This window comes from Dermacentor variabilis, chromosome 1, assembly GCF_050947875.1.
Source record: "Dermacentor variabilis isolate Ectoservices chromosome 1, ASM5094787v1, whole genome shotgun sequence".
Taxonomy (NCBI): Eukaryota; Metazoa; Arthropoda; class Arachnida; order Ixodida; family Ixodidae; genus Dermacentor; species Dermacentor variabilis.
The window spans coordinates 133,901,517-133,923,130 of record NC_134568.1 but is presented as its reverse complement, the minus strand read 5'-3'; the positions used below and the strand labels follow the sequence as shown (position 1 = coordinate 133,923,130).

The 21,614-nt window shown below is 51.4% G+C and overlaps 1 protein-coding gene across 1 annotated transcript in view; it reads left to right on the top strand.

Annotated features, from left to right (window-relative positions):
* LOC142585662 (cholesterol 7-desaturase nvd-like) overlaps nucleotides 1–21,614 on the top strand; it is a 55,132-nt gene that overhangs the window by 9,007 nt on the left and 24,511 nt on the right. The window contains exon 4 of the mRNA XM_075696637.1: nucleotides 20,305–20,618. Coding sequence (XP_075552752.1) covers nucleotides 20,305–20,618 — 314 coding nt within the window. The remainder of the gene's footprint in view (nucleotides 1–20,304; nucleotides 20,619–21,614) is intronic.

Below are 21,614 nucleotides of genomic sequence, written 5' to 3'. Positions count from 1 at the left end.
GCTACTTGCCTTCCGTCTCCATGAGTATGCCGTAGCCGCGGTCGAGAATTTAACATATGACCTCGTCCTCAGTAGCACAAGGGCATAGCAACTGTAATACTTAGGCCGGCAACAAACATTTTTGGTACCGCCCACTACTGAAAAAAAGAAAACAATGTGAGCCTACATGAAAAGGGATATATCCGAATATAGCGGACTTGGAGTATGTCCCCAGTATACTGCGTGTGAGGCCTGGTGAGAGTAGGCAGAACGTAGTAATTTACTATTGTTTCCAAGTAGAATGCTGGCACGTAAGTACAGCTGTATTCAAAGAGGTGCCTTAAGACACAGTGCACGAAACCACAGGTTCAGCCTTGCCTCGATTGCAAGGGCAAAACAGCTTTTAGCTATATTTTCATCACCACTCACCTTGAATCGACGTGGAGCTGATGTCATGGCAGAGAGAATCAACACTTTGGCCACCGCCACCTGCCATCTACGTCATACCGCTGCAGCAATATTGACACGTGTACTTATCTTTATCGGGCAACCACGTTTCGCCGCCTAACAAATGTAATCGCACAGCGCGGGACGCGCCTATAGAAGTTTCTGGAAAGTTATCGATGCTTCTATCCGCTGTCTGTTGTCGCCGAACCTTATGTTATCTGATTTCATCACCTGATGCGAATGGTATAGAACTTTGTGGAAGGCACGCAGGTCCGAACGATTAGTCTGGAACATTCGACGACTGCTCTATGAAAGCCGACGCGCTTGACCCACTGATCAGATTTTCGACGATCGCCGACCGTGCCATCGCGCAGTTCCCGCAACCCATCGACAAGAAGGCAGTACTACAGGCGCTTTGTCAAGGACTTTTCACGCATCGCCGAGCCGTTGACACGTCTAACTAAATGTGAGGTTGAGTTCAAGTGGGAAACGCCGCAGGCCGACGCATTTGAAGAACTCAAACGACGCATGCAGTCGCCGCCGGTACTTGCGCACTTCGAAGAGTACGCCGATACAGAAATCCATACTGACGCTAGTAGCGTAGGCCTCGGTGCCGTTCTAGTCCAGTGGAGAAACGGAGTCGAACAAGTGATAGCTTACGCTAGCCGGTCGCTGTCAACAGCGGGAGGCAACTATTCTACGACCGAAAAGAAATGCCTCGCCATCGTTCGGGCTACAGCTAAATTTCGCCCTTATCTTTATGGCAGGCCATTCAAAGTCATCAGTGACGATCACGCGTTGTGTTGGCTAGCAAATATAAAGGATCCTTCAGGACGACTGGCGCGTTGGAGCCTCAGACTACAAGAATACGACATCACTGTAACCTACAAGTCCGGACGAAAACACTCCGATGCCGATTGCTTATCATGCGCCCCCATTGACCCGCCACCGCAAGACGACGAGAATGACGACGCCTTCCTTGGAATGATAAGTGCGGAAGGCTTCGCTGAACAGCAACGGGCAGACCCGGAGCTAAAAGGCCTCGTCCAATTTTTGGAAGGGCACACCGACGTTGTCCCGAGGGCATTTAAGCGCGGGTTATCTTCCTTCACGCTTCAAAACAATCTACTCGTGAAGAAGAACTTCTCACCAGTCCGCGCCAACTACCTTCTTGTTGTCCCGTCAGGACTTCGTCCAGAAGTATTGCACGCCCTACATGACGATCCGACTGCTGGACACCTCAGATTTTCCCGGACACTATCGAGGAAACGAGAAAAGTATTATTGGCCGCGCCTGACCGCTGACGTCGCCCGTTATGTCAGAACATGCCGAGACTGTCAGCGACGCAAGACACCGCCGACAAGGCCAGCCGGATTACTACAGCCAATCGAGCCTCCTTGCCGACCATTCCAGCAGATCGGGATGGACTTGCTGGGACCCTTTCCGACGTCAACAACCGGAAATAAGTGGATCGTCGTGGCGACGGACTACCTCACCCGCTTCGCTGAAACTAAAGCACTGCCGAAAGGTAGCGCAGCCGAACTGGCGAAATTCTTTGTCGAAAACATCCTGCTGCGACATGGCGCCCCCGAAGTCCTATCACTGACAGAGGAACGGCCTTTACAGCGGAGCTCACCCAAGCCATTCTGAAATACAGTCAGACAAGGCACAGTAGGACAACGGCCTACCATCCGCAGACGAATGGTCTTACGGAGCGGCTGAATAAGACCCTCGCCGACATGCTAGCGATGTACGTCGACGTCGAACACAAGACGTGGGATGCCGTCCTGCCGTACGTAACATTCGCTTACAACACGGCGGTGCAAGAAACAACACTGATCACGCCGTTCAAGCTGGTCTACGGCAGGAACCCGACGACGACGCTCGACGCCATGCTGCCGCACGTCACTGACGAGGAAAACCTTGACGTCGCTACCTATCTCCAGCGCGCCGAAGAAGCCCGACAGCTCGCCCGCCTGCGAATAAAGAACCAGCAGAGGACCAACAGCCGACACTACAACCTCCGACGACGCTTCGTCGAGTACCAACCCGGTGACCGTGTTTGGGTTTGGACCCCTGTACGCCGACGAGGACTCAGCGAGAAGCTTTTGCCTCGCTATTTCGGACCGTACAAGATCATCCGACGTATTGGCGCACTGGACTATGAGGTCGTGCCAGACGGCATTTCGCTATCACAGAGGCGCCGCTCACGACCTGAAATAGTCCACGTTGTGCGGCTCAAGCCGTACTACCAGGGTTAATGAACTTTGGGGCTTCGCGTAACTGACCTTCGGACTTTGTTTCTTTTCGTTGTTTTGTTACTTATGTTTAATAAGTGTCCTTTTGTGTTTCGCTCTCTTAAGTTTGTAGCATCGGGAAGATGCTTTTTAAGAGGGGGGTATTGACACGTGTACTTATATTTATCGGGCAACCACGTTTCGCCGCCTAACAAATGTAATCGCACAGCGCGGGACGCGCCTGCATGTATCCGAAGTTTCTGGAAAGTTATTAATGCTTCTATCCGCTGTCTGTTGTCCCCGAACCTTATGGTATCTGATTTCATCACCTGACGCGAATGGTATAGGGCTTTGTGGAAGGCACGCGGGTCCGAACGATTAGTCTGGAACATTCGACGACTGCTGTATAAAAGCCGACGCGCTTGACCCGCTGATCAGATTTTCGACGATCGCCGACCGTGTTCGCCGCTATCGTTGTGCTATAAGTGTAGCCTCTTTTGTGGGCACAGGTTCGCCCAATAAAAGTTATTGTGCTTAACAGTATTGCTACTGTGTTCTTTGACGTCACGACAACGTGACAATACGAAGCTTGAAGAGTGATGTGCCAACCACTGAACTGTCGCGTACTACGCTCTCTTAGCAATTCGGACGGGTTTTATAGCGTGCACGATACAGACTTATAGTGACGATGCTCGTACATAAATTTTATGAGTCAACAGTAGGCGATACGCTCACACAGGACAGCTCGAATAGTGTGAAACGTGTAATGTGGAAGTTGTTAATGTGATGTGCAAGAAGATGTGATGCAAGACGAAGTCACAGCGAGCCAGAACGCTATTCTTCTAGCTCAGCTATTTTCGGATGCAGCAAGCTGCCGGGAGCGTGCTGGGATCAAGTTTCAAGGTGCGAAACGATTTTTCGCTACTTTACCAAACAATTCCGCCCGAGCAACGCCGACGCCGCGTTAAGACGCTGCGCACGCCTGGAAGCCAGCCTAGGCGAGCTACCACCCGCCAGGCCTAACAATACCCAAGCCCTACGCACCAATTTTTCGCCAAGCATGGAGGTCCAGGTCGAAGGAGAGTTTTCTCCCGAAGAATTCGGTGGAGATGCCGGCTGGTGCATGATCGGCTCCAAAACCCGGTGCGGTCCCATCGCATCACGGGATAGATCTAAGAACGAAGCCTACTCCCGCACCGGCGATGTAGACGGTCGAAAACCACCGCGACGCCCGCGGAACGTAAAACAAGTACTCAAGGCCAGCAGAATGCCGTCCCTCCCAAGAAACAACATCAAGATCATCGTTAGACCCAAGGGTGGCCTCAACACTGCAACGATCGGCGCAGTCAAGATTGTGTCAGCCATAAACCGGGCTACAGGAGTGTCCGATCAAGACGCCAGCCAAGATACGGTCTGCCACAACACCCATCAAAACATCGTCATTATCAGCACACCCAGTAGCACCAACCCAGAAAAATACAAGAAGATCGAGGTCATAGGGATCGGCGACCGCCAATACGAGGTCAACGCGTATGAAACGGCACCCGATCATACGGCCAAGGGGGTCATCCGAGGCATACCTCTCGAAGAAGACTCCAGGACCATTAACTCTAAGATCGTCAACGACAGGAACCCGACAGCCCTAGCAGCCAAGAGTCTTAGCAACACTACGACACGCATCATTACCTTCGAAGGCCTAAAAGTTCCCACTCTCGTCAGGTACGGAGGCACTCTGCTTCGCTGTTCGCTGTACAGGAAGCAGGTCGACATCTGTCACCAATGTGGTGGACTGGGGCACCATATGGACGTCTGCCCAAATCCCCAGGACAGGATCTGCAGGGGCTGCGGTGCCAAGAACCCAGACCCCAATCACCAGTACACCCCGAACTGCCGCCTGTGCCGAGGGGAACACCCTACGGCAGACAAATCCTGCCGAGCAAAGTTCAAGGCCCCGTATATAGCCAAGAAACGAAGATGGAAAAGGAAAAGAGCCGAAGCGGAAGCAGAAGTCGAGGCCGTCAAGGAATCCAGAGGAGAGCAAGCCCCCGGTCTACGCAAGCCAAGATCCAGATCCAGAGGCCGGGCCAGGTCCAGATCGACATCGGCTACCGGGACCCCTCGATCCCGCCAGCACTGCCGGTCGAGGAGCAGAGCTCGCAGTCGCACCCCGGGACCGGGCCGAGCCCGGTCCAGATCCAGTCGACGCCGCCAAGGCACTCAGGAGGTCGGGGCCCTCCTCGGAAAGATGAGCTAGGCAGACGCGGTCAAGGGTGCGCCAAGGCGCGGGGTCTACGGAGTAACTGCCTCAGAACCGCGAGTCACAAATAACATAGAAAATGAGATTATTGCAGAAATAAAACGTGAGAACGCCATGCTCAGGAGCCTAGTACAACAGCTAACCCAAGAGCTACGCGAATTGAGAAAGGTCGCGCCTCCCACGCAACCTGCTAGACCCACTCCCGTCAGCACTCCTGCTCCGAGCAACAATGGCCAGGAATAGGACAAAGCAACGCCACCCGCAAAAAAGCGAGCCGTGCAAAGCCAAGACACCAGCCACGCCGAACAGGCGAGATCGGAAAATAAAGCCATGCTTACCGAACTACAAAGTGCAATCGGCAGTCTGTCTTCCGCCATATCCGGCGTCACAACCAGGGTGGTCAAGCTCGAGGAATGTGCGATGTGGGCACCGTCCCTGTCGCAATCACCACAGCCGAACGCGGGAAGTCTTAATATAAATCCCGTAATCACAGATGTTCCCGTGGTGGAACCGCCCCCCGCGCACCACTCCAGTTTCTCAACAGCTCCTTCTTTAAGGCTCCGGGATGGCCAGACACGATAAAGATCTATTGGTCTGGCAGTGGAACTGCAGAGGTCTAGCCGGGAAAAAAACCGGTCCTACAACAGTACGTAAGAAACATCCAACTCAAACCCGATGTGATAATGCTACAAGAAACCGTGGGCGCGTCCGCCAACATCCCGGGCTACCGCGCGCTCGTCCCTAAATTCCAAAACGATACGGGCATCGCTATACTAATCAGAAGGGCCTAGTACCCATAGAACATGAAATAAAGGCCCGCAAGCGGAACATATAATAATAGAGATTATTCCTAACGGAACGCAAAAGAATAGCATCTTTATACTGAACATATACCGCAACGCGAATGGGCAATTCGGTTGCAAGAGATACCACACCGGACTTAACAATGATCAAAAACATTGAGAGGGCTACCTGGAGAAACACCCTAGAAGACCTAGGTAGCGACCACATGATCATCGAAATCACGATCCCCCGAGCGGGACCCCCCCCCCCAAATCAAAGGCTTCAAATGGACAGACTGGGACAAGTTCCGCAAGCACCAGGATATCTGGCTAGACGACGAGCCGATCGGTGACATTGACCCATGGATCGCGACCTGACCAGGGATGTTCGGGAGGCCACGCAAACCATCACTCCCGAAATCCTAATGGTGAAGATGGACAGTCGCCTCGCCCACCTCTGGGAAGCCAAGAAATCCATACATATCCGATGGCAAGGCCAGCGGCTCAATCGAAAGCTGTGAAAAAACATAGCCGAACTAAAGAAAAAACAAATCGAAGAGCACTGCAATACCTTGAGCAAGCAACAGTGGGACGAAGTCTGCAACGCCGCAGATGGCCAACTCCACAATGGAAGCACGTGGCGACTGCTGAGGCACCTGCTGGGCGAAACCGAAAGCAAATCCAAGCAAAGAGCCGACATGCAGAGACTTCTGCACAAAGGAAAAGGGGCGGTGAGCGAGAAGCAAATCGTCATGAAACTCTGCGACAAGTACCTCCCGCAACGACCGACGGTCGAGCATGGCCTGTACACTGGCAGTCCTGGTCCCAAGTTAGATGAAGACTTTAGTGAGGCCGAAATCAGAACGGCACTCCAAGGACTCAACGGCAAGTCAGCCCCAGGACCGGACAGGCTTAACAACAAAACACTTAAAAACCCGGACGACAAATCTGTCACCAAACTCACGGGCTATGTGAACAAGTGTTGGAGAGAAGGCCGCATCCCGGAGCAGTGGAAGAGGTCCAAGGCTATCCTCATACCTAAGCCCGGGAAGCCATTTAGTTTGGAGAACCTACGCCCAATCTCTCTCACGTCGTGCGTGGCTAAGGTCTTGGGACACGCCTTCCTGAACCGTATCGACAGCCACCTAGAAGAGACGGAAGCCTACCCCCACATCATGATAGGCTTCCGATCCCGCCTGTCAACGCAGGACGTCATGTTGCAACTGAAGAACCAGATCCTTGACGACAAGACAAGAAACACCAGAGCCATCCTAGGACTAGACCTAGAGAAAGCATTCGACAACGTCGCTCACGCGTCGATCCTGAAACAAGTGTCTAATCTGAACCTGGGGGAAAGGGCCTACAACTACGTGAGGGACTTTCTGAACGATCGCAAAGCCATCCTGACAGTTGGAGACCTCGAGTCCGAAGAACGAACCCAGGGAAGTGCAGGTACCCCCCAGGGCTCAGTTATATCTCCGCTCCTTTTCACCTGCGCCACTGGTCGGACTGGCATTGCGCTATATTCGGTATCGGCGCACGTATGGGGAATGTATGCTTAATGCCTGCTTCACCTGCGCCTCTGGTCGGCCTGGCATTGCGCTATCTTCGAGGTCGGCGCACGTGTGAGGAATGAGTGCTTAACAACTACTCTACTTGCGCCGCTTGTCGGCCTGGCATTAAGCTATCTTCGGGATGGGCGCACATATGGGGAATGAGTGCTTAATGCTTGCTTCACCTGCGCCGCTGGTCAGACCGCCATTGCGCGACCTCCGGGATCGGCCAGTGTACGGGGAATGAGTGCTTAACGCCTGATCACCTGCGCCGCTGGTAGGCTCCGCATTGCGCTAACTTCGGGATCGGCGCACGTATGGGGAGTGAGAACTTAACGCCTGCTTCGCCTGCGCCGCTCGCCGGCCTGATATTGCGCTATATTGGGGATCGGCGCACGTATACTTCACGCCTGCTCTACATGCGCCACTAGTCGGCCTGGCATTGCGATATCTTGCTGGGTCTCCCCAGCAAACTACGGGAAATCGAAGGAACACACCACTCTATATACGCAGACGATATAACAATTTGGGCGGACCGCGGCAGTGACGGCAAAACTGAGAACACACTACAAACGGCCATTCACAAAGTCGAAGAGTACCTCCAAGGAACGAGCCTCAAATGGTCCCCAAGCAAGTCGGAACTACTCCTTTACCGGCCCACGCGCAGAGGCATGCCACCAAAGAGCTACACGGGACCCCGGGAGTACGAGGAAATCGGCCTGTACCCCCAAGACGGGAACGCAATGCCCAAAGTAAACAAGATCGAAATTCTTGGAATGATCATTGAGGCCAACGGAGCTAACGGCGAAACCATGAGGAAGATCGAAGGCAAAGTCACCAGCGCCATGAGACTCATAAAGAGAATAATCAATAGACACGCGGGCATGAAGGAAGAAAACCTCATTCGACTGATCCACTCCTTCGTTGTCTGCCACATGGCCCTCGTAGCCGCCTACCACAAGTGGTACGTCGCGGAAAAGAACAAGATCAACACGTTCATAAGGAAAATGTACAAGATGGCCCTGGGCCTCCCGGAATGGACGAGCACCGAGCTCCTGGCTCAGCTGGACATATACAAAACCCTGGAAGAAATAGCCGAAGCACAACGCATCTCGCAGTTCGACCGCCTATCGACCAGCACGACAGAAAGGTACATTATGAACACGCTCGGCATAACGTACCCCAACCAGCAAGGCCAGAAAATGCAAATCCCCAACAAAATCAGAGACACCTTTACGGTGGCAAACATACCAAAAAACATGCATGCCGAGTACAACGAGGTAGAAGAAAGGCAAGAGCCGAGGCTCTGCTCCGTTCATTCGGCAGAGAGAGAAACGCGCGCTTTGTCGACGCAACCGGATATCCGAACGGCCAAAAATACACCGCTGTAGTCATAGACAGAAACTCCAGAATCAGAACCACATGCAGTGTATACACCAAACACTCTGAAATAGCGGAGGAAGTAGCGATCGCGCTGGCCCTCACAGAACATGAATGCGAAGTCATATTAAGCGACTCGCAAACGGCAGTAAAGAATTACGCCAAAGGTAGAATTTCCAAGGAGGCTTTGTCCATGCTGGCCAAAGCGGGAGGATCCAAAACCGCGAGCTCGAGGATCATATGGTTCCCCGCGCACGCCACCACGGAAGACGACGCGCTCCCGAACCTAAACGAGACGGCGCACCGGACGGCGCTAGATATGACCCGCCGCGCCGAACAGGACAACGCCTCTCGCATGATAGCGAACACTCCTCGCCCATAACGGGACAGGCTCACCAGATACAACGACATAACCAGTGCATATCTAAGCGCCAGAAGGATATGCCCACCGCCGAGTCCCAAATTGAACAGGAGGCAGGCCGTCGCCTGGAGACAACTCCAGACGAACACCTTCCCTAATCCATTCCGTCTGAAACGTATCTTCCCAGATAAGCATCAGGACGACACGTGCAAATTGTGCCAGGAAGGACCAGCAACATTCAAACACATGCTGTGGGAGTGCAATGTAGTTATAGGAAGGATGACAGTTGCTCTGGGGACCATGTCGTCGAGGTGGGCCGCCGCTCTGCGCAGCTCAGACCTCGGAATCCAGACGTGGGCAGTCCAGCAAGCCCGTGAGGCGGTGTTCAGGCAGGGCCTTGACGTTCCCCCGTGGGAGACCTGAGCCCGGGTCGCGTTAAACCTTGCCGGACGTTCAAGAAAGTTGTACCCATCCATCCATCCATCCATCCATCCATCCATCCATCCATCCATCCATCCATCCATCCATGCTTGTGCAACGCAACGGATGAAAGAGGAAGAAGGTGTGGAGAGGAAAAGGATATTGGCCGTTGAGAAACGTCAGTGTAGGACGAATATGAGCGCGGAGACGTAGGCGCTTGCCAACCACGTGGCCTGGTTAATAAGACTTGCTGAAATGGTCGAAGATAAATAACGTGTAAGCAATCACGTGAAAAGTCGTGGAAACGACTCTTCACCGTTGCAGACGTGACTTATAACGAAATGAGACATAGACTTCACGCAATATTTCTAACTAGGTGCTGTGATTTTATCACGGAAAACACGTCACTAGGATTACTGTATTTGCACGAACATAACGCGATTTCTCGTTTTATTTTCGAAACGTATAGCCTTGGAACACGCCTCACGTTATATTCGTTTTCGTGACACAAATGTAACGCGGTTTCTCTTTTTTTGTATGCCTATCACCGCGTGCGCGCTGGGCCTGGCTCGGCTCGGCTGCTCGCCTCGCATACTGTGGCCGCTGCCAGTTCGCCTCGTGCAAGAGCGACGAGCTGGGAGTTGCGGCTGTGCACTCTGCGACGTCCATCTTCTGATTAACAGCAATGTTACTGCCGCATCAATTTGGTTACGACATATAAATGGCAATCTTCAGCAAGACCATCGCCATTGTTGTGCAGGCACCTCAAGCGAATGTTCTACTAAGTCGCGCCTTGGCTTACCGCGCAATCCGCGAAGGGCCTTGCCGTGTCTTATTATGTCGCGCGCCAACTTTATGAAGTGCTGACTCCTCAATAACCTCGGTGGATGTGACGGAGAGAGACGCTGTTGTCGCTGACAGTGGCAAAAATCGCCGGACTCGTCCTTTCAATATATTTTGCAACAGCAGTTTGTAGTAACGATGAACAAAGCCCTTAGAGAATCCGCTTTTATGCGTCATTGCTTTTTTCATTGCGGAATCACTCCCCGTTATAATCGTAACATACCTTTTTTTCTGAAAGACCAAAAGTCCCTCCTCGCGTTATATTCGGGGTCACGTTATACGGTAATCGCCGGCACTTACTTGTACGTGCTTACTACTGAATGGTCGCGAATACATAGTGACACGTGTACTTCTCTTCATCGGGCGACCACGTTTCGCCGCCTAACAAATGTAATCGCACTGCGCGGGACGCGCCTGCATGTATCCGAAGTTTCTGGAAACTTATCGATGCTTCTATCCGCTGTCTGTTGTCGCCGAACCTTGTCTTATCTAATTTCATCGCCTGACGCGAATGGTGTAGAACTTTGTGGAAGGCACGCGGGTCCCAACGATTAGTATGGAACGTTCGACGACTGGTGTATAAAAGCCGACGCGTTTGACCCGCTGATCAGATTTTCGACGATGGCCGACCGTGTTCGCCGCTATCGTTGAGCTATAAGTGTAGCCTGTTTTGTGGGCACAGGTTCGCCCAATAAAAGTTAGTTTTGTCGTTCACAGTATTGCTACTGTGCTATTCAACGTCACCACCACGTGACATCTGGTGGAGGTGCTTTACTTTCATGTACCGGACGCCCCCTACAAGCCGTAATCCAAGGCCGGACCGCAAAGACAACACCAGGGCCGCTATCTTGTAGCGATCCCTTATGCCTTATTCTATGCTATTCTTATCATCCACCACACACGGCCGCCTGATCCCATTGATAATGTGGGCAGACCGTCGCTCTGACCACTGGCCAAGCGCGAAAAGCCTGAAAAAGCATAGAATGGGAAAAGGCATCGCAACAAAATACCGGCCCAACGCCATCCCGGAATATCGAGCAAGCCGCCGGCTACAGCAGCTGCCCCCGGAACACGGAATTCTACCAGAGACGACCAAGAAGATCGTCAGAGAAGTTCGTCCAGAGACGACCAAGAAGACAGTCCAATGGCAGCCGGAGCAGCCCTAATAGTTCTGCAGCAGCCCAGGGAGCCACCGACGTTCCGCGGTTCCACATTTGAGGACCCGGAAAGCTGGCTAGAGACGTATGAGAGGGTCGCTACGTTTAACAGTTGGGACAGCGACGAAAAGCTGCGCCATGTCTATTTCGCATTGGAAGACGCCGCCAGGACCTGGTTCGAGAATCGAGAAGCCACCTTAACGACGTGGGACCTGTTCCGAAACGTTTACAAGCGTCGTGCGAAAAGAGCGAACTCAAGCACTACTAGAAACCAGATTGCAGCTGCCAAACGAGACGATCGCGATCTTCACGGAGGAGATGGCCCGTCTTTTCCGGCACGCCGACCCGGAAATGTCGGAGGAGAAAAAAGTCCGCTTCCTAATGCGGGGCGTCAAGCAAGAACTTTTCGCCGGACTTGTTCGTAACCCGCCAAAGACCGTAGCTGAGTTTTCTGCAGAGGCATCGACGATCGAGAAAACTCTGGAGATGCGCACCCGGCAATATAACCGCGAGGGGCTCACGCCGCAGTACGCCATCCAAGGACTGGGTTCCGACGACCTGCAAGAGACCACCAGGGCCATTGTGCGCGAAGAACTGCGCAAGGTCCTGCCTTCGTCGCCGCCTCAAGTGGCCTCGATCGCCGACATCGTGGAAGATGTGGTTCAGCGATCGCTTAGAGTTCCTGAGGTGCAACCTCAGTTAGCGCAGCCCCAGCCAGGAGCGATGACCTACGCCGCCGTCGCACGCAGTCAAGGCCCCCCTCCGCGACCGCGCCAGGGCCCTGTAACGCCGCAATTCCGTCGTCCGCCGCCGCCGCCGCCGCCAGCACGCCGACCCGTCGCCCAGCGCACCTACGCGAGGAAGACGGACATTTGGCGAGCCCCCGACCACCGCCCGCTCTGCTATTACTGCGGAAAAGCCGCCATGTGTATCGCCGATGCCCATATCGAGACTTGCGACTGAGAGGGTTCGCCGTCAACGCGCCGCGTCCCCAGCTTGGAGAGCGCCCACGTGACATCGCCGACTACCTCGCCGCTACTCAATGGAGCCCTCGACGACCGTCCCGTTCGCCGTCACCAGGCCGCTACCTGTCACCGCAGCGCCGACCATACACCGGCCCAGCGCGGGGCCGCTCTGCGAGCCCATATCCGGAAAACTAAAAGCAGCAACCGGTGGAGGTGCGGTTGCTGTTCGTCGAACTGACGAAGATCCTCCGCCGCCGATGAAGACGACGAAGAAACCATCTCGACGACCCAATGACGACACGCCGCCGGCCCGACGAAGTCAGCAAGCCAAGACTACACCGACGAAAGGCGACTTAACGACGCGACGTTGCAGCTTCAGTTCAACACGACGCAGTCGTGATCCGACGCCAAGACCCAACTGCAACGCCAGACAAAGAACCACCGACCTCGACGTGCTTCTCGACAGCCACGCAGTCACTGCCTTAGTCGACACAGGAGCCGATTACTCCGTAATGAGTGGACACATCGCCGCCCAGTTGAAGAAGGTTAAGACTGCATGGGAGGGCCCCAAAATTCGGACCGCTGGAGGACACCTAATTACGCCGACTGGAATCTGCACGGCAAGAATTACCATTCATGACCGGACTTACCCTACCACCTTCGTTATCCTCCAACAGTGTTCACCAGACGTCATTCTTGGCATGGACTTCCTGAACCAACACGGCGAAATCATCGACCTGAAGTCGAAATCGATAATGCTTTTGCAAGATCAAGCGATACCATCGGAGAGCTTTCGTGGTCACCACACCTTGAGTGTGCTCGAAGATCAAGTGAGCATCCCGCCGCGCTCCAGCATTGTTATTTCCGTCTGCACCGAAACACCCGCTGACGTAGAGGGCGTCATCGAGGGCGACCAGCATTTACTACTCGATCGTGAAATTTGCGTCGCAAGAGGGTTCGCTCGACTCCACGGAGGGAAAGCGGAAGTGATACTAACCAACTTTAGCCAAGAGTTCAAGCACATCAGCAAGAGCACGACAATCGCGTACATCGAGGAACTTCTGGAAACGAGCAATGCCTTTGTCCTCTCAGATTCTGCCGCATTTAACCCGCCGACCATAGTCCCCGAACCAGACTTCGACGTAAATCCAAGTCTCCCCATGAGCAAGCAGCAACAGCTCAGAAGTCTTCTCCGTCGATACAAAGACTGCTTTTCGACGTCATCGAGGATTCCACAAACACCAGTTGCAAAGCATCGCATCATAACCGAAGAGTGCGCTCGACCACTCCGCCAGAGCCCTTACCGAGTTTCGACGCGAGAGCGTGAAGCTATTAGGCAACAAGTCAACGAAATGCTGCGCGACGACATCATCCAGCGGTCGAAAAGCCCGTGGGCATCTCCTGTTGTCCTGGTGAAGAAAAAGGACGGAACCCTACGTTTCTGCGTCGATTATCATCGACTGAACAAGATCACGAAAAAGGACGTATACCCCCTACCGCGCATAGACGACGCATTGGATCGGCTCCGCAACGCTAAATACTTCTCGTCGATGGACCTCAAGTCTGGCTACTGGCAAATAGAAGTCGAAGAGAGAGATCGCGAAAAGACCGCCTTCATCACGCCAGACGGCATCTACGAGCTCAAGGTCATGCCATTCGGACTGTGCTCGGCGCCGGCAAAGTTTCAGAGCGTCATGGACACGGTATTAGCAGGATTGAAGTGGCAGACGTGTCTTGTTTACTTGGATGGCGTCGTTGTCTTCGCCGAAAATTTCGACAACCACCTTAGGCGGCTTGCGACAGTATTAGAGGCCATCAAATCTTCAGGGCTCACTCTGAAGCCGGAAAAGTGCCGCTTCGCTTACGATGAGCATGTGTTCCTAGGCCACGTCATCAGCAAATCCGGAGTACGCCCCGACCAGCAGAAAACAGCTGCCATCGGAAAGTTCCCGCAGCCCACCGACAAGAAGGCAGTGCGTAGATTCCTTGGCATGTGTGCCTACTACAGGCGCTTTGTCAAGGACTTTTCACGCATCGCTGAGCCGCTAACGCATCTAACCAAATCTGATGTCGAGTTCAAGTGGGAAACGCCGCAGGCCGACGCATTTCAAGAACTAAAAGGACGCATGCAGTCGCCGCCGGTACTTGCACATTTCGACGAAGACGCCGATACCGTAATCCACACTGACGCCAGTAGCCTAGATCTCGGTGCTCTCCTAGTCCAGAAGAAAGACAGCCATCAATGGGTCATATCTTATGCTAGCCGGTCGCTGTCAAAAGCGGAATGCAATTATTCTACGACTGAAAAGGAATGCCTCGCCATCATTTGGGCAACAGCAAAATTCCGCCCTTACATATATGGCAGGCCATTCAAAGTCGTCAGCGACCATCACGCGTTGTGTTGGCTAGCTAACTTAAAGGACCCTTCAGGACGGCTGGCGCGGTGGAGCCTCAGACTACAAGAATACGACATCACTGTAACCTACAAGTCCGGACGAAAACACTGAGACGTTGATTGCCTATCACGCGCCCCCATTGATCCGCCGCCGCAAGATGACGAGGATGACGACGCCTTCCTTGGAATAACAAGCGCGGAAGACTCGGCTGAACAGCAACGAGCAGACCCGCAGCTAAAAGGCCTCGTTGAGTATTTGGAAGGGCACACCGAAGTTGTGCCTAGGGCATTTAAGCGCGGATTATCTTCGTTCACACTTCAAAACAACCTACTCGTGCAGAAGAACTTCTCACCAGTCCGCGTCAACTACCTTCTTGTTGTTCCGTCGGCGCTGCGTCCAGAAGTACTGCACGCCCTACATGACGATCCGACCGCTGGGCACCTCGGTTTCTCCCGGACGCTATCGAGGATACAAGAAAGGTATTGCTGGCCGCGCCTGACCGCCGATGTCGCCCGTTACGTCAAGACATGCCGCGACTGTCAGCGACGCAAGACACCACCGACAAGGCCAGCGGGATTAGTACAGCTGATCAAGCCTCCTTACCGACCTATTCAGCAGATCGGGATGGACTTGTTGGGACCGTTTCCGACATCAGCTTCCGGAAATAAGTGGATCGTCGTGGCGACGGACTATCTCACCTGCTTCGCTAAAACTAAAGCTCTACCGAAAGGAAGCGCAGCCGAAGTGGCGAAATTTTTCGTCGAGAACAGCCTGCTGCGACATGGTGTTCCAGAAGTCCTCATCACCGACAGAGGAACGGCTTTTACAGCAGAGCTCACCCAAGTCATTCTGCAATACAACCAGAGAAGCTACAGGAGGACAACTGCCTACCACCCGCAGACGAATGGTCTCACGGAGCGCCTCAACAAGACCCTCGCAGACATGCTAGCAATGTACGTCGACGTCGAGCACAAGACGTGGGACACGGTCCTGCCGTACGTAACCTTTGCTTACAAGACGGCGGTGCAAGAAACAACACAGATCACGCCGTTTAAGCTGGTTTACGGCAGGAACCTGACGACGACGCTCGACGCCATGCTGCCGCAAGTCACTGACGAAGAGAATGTTGACGTCGCTAGCTATCTCCAGCGCGCTGAAGAAGCCCAACAGCTCGCCCGCCTACGGATCGAGAACCAGCAGCGTACGGACAGCCGTGCGAAAACACCCGTGTACTTAGATTTAGGTGCACGCTAAAGAGCCCCAGGTGGTCCAAATTTCCGGAGTCCCCCACTACGGCGTGCCTCATGATCAGAAAGTGGTTTTGGCACGTAAAACCCCATAATTTAATTTTTTAACTTTTAACCGTGTTTGGGTTTGGACACCGATACGCCGACGAGGACTCAGTGAAAAACTACTTCGACGCTATTTCGGACCCTACAAGGTCATTCGACGTATTGGCGCACTGGACTGTGAGGTCGTGCTAGACGGCATTTCGCATTCACAGCGGCGCCGCGCACGATCTGAAATGGTCCACGTGGTGAGTCTTAAACCCTTTTTCGGACGCTGACGAACTTTCCTTATGTTGTTTTCTTTGCTACGAGTGCTTCTTTATTTCGTTTGTTTGCAGCATCGGGTCGATGCGTTTTTAAGAGGGGGGTATTGACACGTGTACTTATCTTTATCGGGCGTCCACGTTTCGCTGCCTAACAAATGTTATCGCACGGCGCGCGACGCGCCTGCATGTATCCGAAGTTTCTGGAAAGTTATCGATGCTTCTATCGGCTGTCTGTTGTCGCCGAAACTTTTGTTATCTAATTTCATCGCCTGGCGCGAATGGTGTAGAACTTTGTGGAAGGCACGCGGGTCCCAACAATCAGTCTGGAACATTCGACGACTGCTGTATATAAGGCGACGCGCTTGACCCGCTGATCAGATTTTCGACGATCGCCGACCGTGTTCGCCGCTATCGTTGAGCTATAAGTGTAGCCTGTTTTGTGATCACAGGTTCGCCCAATACAAGTTTTGTCGTTCACAGTATTGCTACTGTGTTATTCAACGTCACCACCACGTGACAATAGCAACACGCATGAACTGTGGAGCATACCGTAGGTACCATTACGATTACAGTGTTTCTGAATGTAAAGCGGGTCTTTAACATTGTCAACCACCCCCACGTGCTACAGAGTTTCATTACCACTGCGTGCGTGGTAGAATGCTTCGACAGATAGCAGATCGTTATTTTTTTTGCTAGACCATTCAAATATAGATCGGGAGGCTTGAGAAAAACACATCTAATAATTTTGTATCATACGTGGTACCGCAAGGCAGTTTGCTGGGTCGGACACTGATTAAAGCAATTATGTCAAAGCTGCCATCAAAACTTCCCGTTCTATCGCAGATCTATAATACGCAGACATTTGCATATAGGCATCCTCTTTCCACCTGTTTCTTCTGTAAAAGCAATTGCCGCCCGGAAATGGTACCGTGGGAAAGTTTCTGCGAGCCACAGTTTTGAATTGATATCCTGGAAAGTGTTTTTTATTTCCTGTTCGTTGTCCAACGATTAAAATTTTTTTTCATTTTTTTAAAGAAGGTGAATGACCCTTGATCGTGTGGGTCATTACTAGCTTTTTGACGTTGTCATTGAAGTGTCTCTCTTCTGAAAAAAAAAACAACAACAGGCATGATGAAACTGAAAGTTTCATCATTGGCATTGGTGAGGCTCCCCACAAGATGTCCTTCAAGCACAGACAAGGCTCGCTTGGCAGTTCATGGCCTATGGTTTTTCGGTGCTAAACTACTTATTGCCTACGCAAAAAAAAACACAAAATAAGTTAAGTCATTCGTAGTTTGAGAGTTGGCTTACGACTGCCAGACATGCCATCTAGAACCTTCGTGCTGGCGAATGCAAATTTGAACCTCCAGTAGCTGCCTGCTCCTTCCTCAATAGGGCATGGAGACGTTTTTATCGTGTTTACGCTCTCGGCACTTCTCGCGGTGGCTTCGTGGCTGTGGTGTTGTGCTGCTGAACGCGAAGACGTGAGTTAGACCCCTGGCCACGGCGGCCGCATTCCAGTGGGGCGGAACGCAAACACGCTGTTGTACTGTGCTTTGGGTGCAGAATAAATAAACCCAGGCGATCAAAATTGTTACGGAGCCCTCCACTGTGACGTCTCGCATAGCTAATTGCGCAGTGTTGGGACGTAAGGCCTCACACTTTAATTTTTAAAATATTTTCTTTGGATGTGGTGACATTTTCAAGACACGACAGCTTCTCCATGTCAGGCCATGTTTAGTGAAGGGTCAATTCACATCGTCCATGTTGACTTCTTCGGACACTGCGCATAAATGCGGACATTCTCTCACTGAAAAAAAAGTGTTTACACCATTTTTCGCTCAATCGGTAACTCCTTCACCTACATGATTATCACAATGAAGCATAAATTATTTGTGTTAACAGATTAAGAGCTATGCATTTATTATTCGGTCATTCGGAATACATCAATTCTGTCGTCTTTCACGTGGGCCGTCTTCCATGGAAGTAGAGCTACATGGAATATTTTTGGCAGTGACTTCATTCAAGCACTGGTGAAACCTCCTGTGCGGGGTATTCTAACAAACTCGAAGACACATCTTCAAAGCTTATGGTGCTGGTGCTCGTGTTACCCTAACGCAATAACAACTTATCAGATTTCACAGAAAATAGCTAAATGCAGCCGTACTATCCGGACACCAAACAAAGCTGCGAAGGACATGGAAATGTGGGTGCTGCATGTAACATTGAAGCCGATGAACTGATTAGTGAACCACATAATTTCGCTATTATTGCGCTAACTTAATTCACGAGGTATGATGCTAAAATTGGGGCAAGATAACATTTCAAGTCTATAAGTCAAGCTTCTCGACTTGATGGAAATTCTACACACAGTCTTTTGTATACAACGGAACTGCATCTGCAGTTCCTGTTATCTGCTGGCGCTGGCCGTGACATAGGCTCAACTCCATCGTCTGAGGTTGAAAGGAGCGTATACAAGCAGATTTTGATCGCGTATACTTCATTTATCTATGCCTTGTTGCACGTGTGGCCATTCATGGAACAAAGTAAAACACATCCTCATAAGCTCTTCTAAGTCTGAGCAGCAGAGGGGCACTTTGAGGTCAGCGACTGATAACCTCGATGCGCGTTCTTTCACGCTAGAAAAGTTTCTTGGTTCATGCAAGTAACACCTCATTGTAGAATCCGGCTCTTTAAATGTTGTGAATGTTCTTAATGTTCTGAATGTTCTTTAAATTTTCTGAAGTACACGTTCTGAATAGGGCCCACGAAGCTAGCGTGATTGTGATTACGTACCTGTGGAGTTGACCAGACTGTGCAGTGGGACCAGTACGTGCGATAAGTACGCCACTGCGATAGCGTAAGAACAGGCTGTTCGTGAAGTTAGGCCGCTTAAGTTATGTTCGGTTGCTTTTCTTAATCGTTTAACTTTCTCTCGTTTCTTTTGCAACGACAATTTCATTCTGGCCTTGTCGGCATTTGGGGAGATATGGAAAGCTGTTTAGAAAGGTGGTTGGAACTGCTTTATCAAAATTGGGGAAAGAAAACATCAGGGTTCATTTTGACCTAGTAAAGGCCTGGCGAATCAAGCGTGAAGAGCCTGCGCTTACAATACCACACAACGGAGGCATATTCAATAACCTGGCGCACCAGAGATTTGTATGCCAACAGCTTGCAATCGATAGCGATTTTCTCGCTTCACTGTTATTGCCTTTCATTTAATAGGCTTCACATCGCTTGGCGAGGCTTTTGATGACTTAAGCTCAATGCGCTCAAGTTGTTTTTTATGTATGTGTACACCGTATGCAGTTGATTTCCGTCACCACCCATTTACCAGTGCCTGTATCCACAAAATGCACTTAGGCTGGAATTGTTCGTAAGAAAAAATTCCAGCCAATCCTGATGCTGGACATACTATTAGTGAAGCCGGCCAACCAATGCCAAAGTTTAATTACGTACGAGAAGTTTTGTGAATTCTTCTGAGGTCTTTTCTTCTTGTTACTAACACTTGTATTTCTAGCGTTTGTACTTTATCGAGTTGTGTACGAGCGTAGAATAACAGTACGAGCATAGAAATAGCACAATTCAACGTTTTATTAATGTTGATTCTTTATGCAATGGCTCTCCAGGCACGCTGGCGAAAACAGCGGTCGAATTCACGAAGGTTTTTGTTTGTAAGTTCTCTTTGCCATTGCTGGTCGCCTTCGCTAATCAATTGTCAATCGTCACGATTAGGTAGAATTGGCTCTTACGAACAGTTAGAGGATAAGAACTGTGTCTTGTGAGTATGGGCCCGGCTGTGTTGCCGGAATGCTATCATATCACTTCATGCTATAATTCCTTAATCATTTAAGAATTTGATGTCTGCGTAGAAGCCGGCTGCAGAATAGCTGCCTACGTTTTCAATGTCGACCAAATAAATTGATTACCGTATACTTTTCTGTGCCAAATGACCTCCATTTTTCCCTACAGTTCCGGAGTTCGTGAAAGCCACAAGATGGGAGTCGCGTGAGTCCCTTGGTCTGCTGTTCGTGTGGTATCACGCGGATGGCGCGGCTCCTTCCTGGGAGCTGCCGGACGTGGCCGAGGTCGAGAAGGGCCTCTGGAGGGAGGAGCACCGCTTCGAGCACATCGTCGAGGCGCACATTCAGGACATCGCTGAGAATGGCGCCGATCTGGGACATTTTAATCAGATTCATCGTGCCTCGTGCTTCCTAACTAGCGAGCAGTTCCAGCGCACACTCGGAAACTCTTGGTGGGGCCGCTTGGTCAACCACTCCTGGCAGGCAAGAACTTTGGTGGAGCTATGCATCGCCTCTGTTTACCTACGCAGGCAGCTACGAACCTGGTGCATTTCCTAAGAACGAGTAGTAAAGGGTATTACAGTTAGACATTAAGATGCCGAACTGCAACGTTATCAAATATTTTGCACAGTTTCCTTTGTTTTTCAGTGGACTTGGGTGATACTATAACGACCATGGCTCGAATTCCTAAAGCCTTCTCGCGCTAAAATTGTTCGTAAGATGAAATTTCAGCCATTCTTGATGCAAGGCATATTATTGGCAAAGCGGCGGCCCATTGTTAAGTAGCGCTTCCGAACGAAAAGCTTTGTTAATTCAACCGTAGACGAAAAGCTCTACTCTGGAATGATTCATGAAAGGGAATGCCAGCCAATCATAATGCTGGGCACATTATTGGCGAAGGCTGCCGCCCATTGGCAAGTAGCACTTCCGAACGAAAAGCTTTACGAATTCGGCTTCAGGGCCTGTATTCACAAAGAGCTCTTACGATAGTATTGTTCGTAAGAGGAAATGCCAGCCAATCTATATGCTGGGCGTACTATTAGCGGAAGCAAGCGGCCAACGGCGATGAACACTCAAGAATGAATATCTTTGTGAATTCGCAAAGCTTTTCGTTCATAAGTGTTCTTTTCATGTGGCCGGTGGCCTTCACTGATAATATGTCCAATATCAGGATTGCTTGGAATTTGCTCTTACAAATAATTTCTAGTGTAATAGCGGTTTCTGAACACGGGCACCACTCCTTTCGGAAAAGTGTAACAGCGTGTTGCGTTCCAGGGCCACCTTTCTATATTCTTACTGCTCACTGGAGCACTGGTCCTCCAAGTGTGCAAGAACATCTTACTGTCATCGAACCTGCAGTGCTGTATAGGTCGTTGTTTCCGCGTCGTTTCCTCGGCCGACATTACACTGCCTACCACTACTACAAATCTCTCTTCAGCTAGGAAAAAGCGGAATTTGAACCGTTGGAAGCCGTAAGAT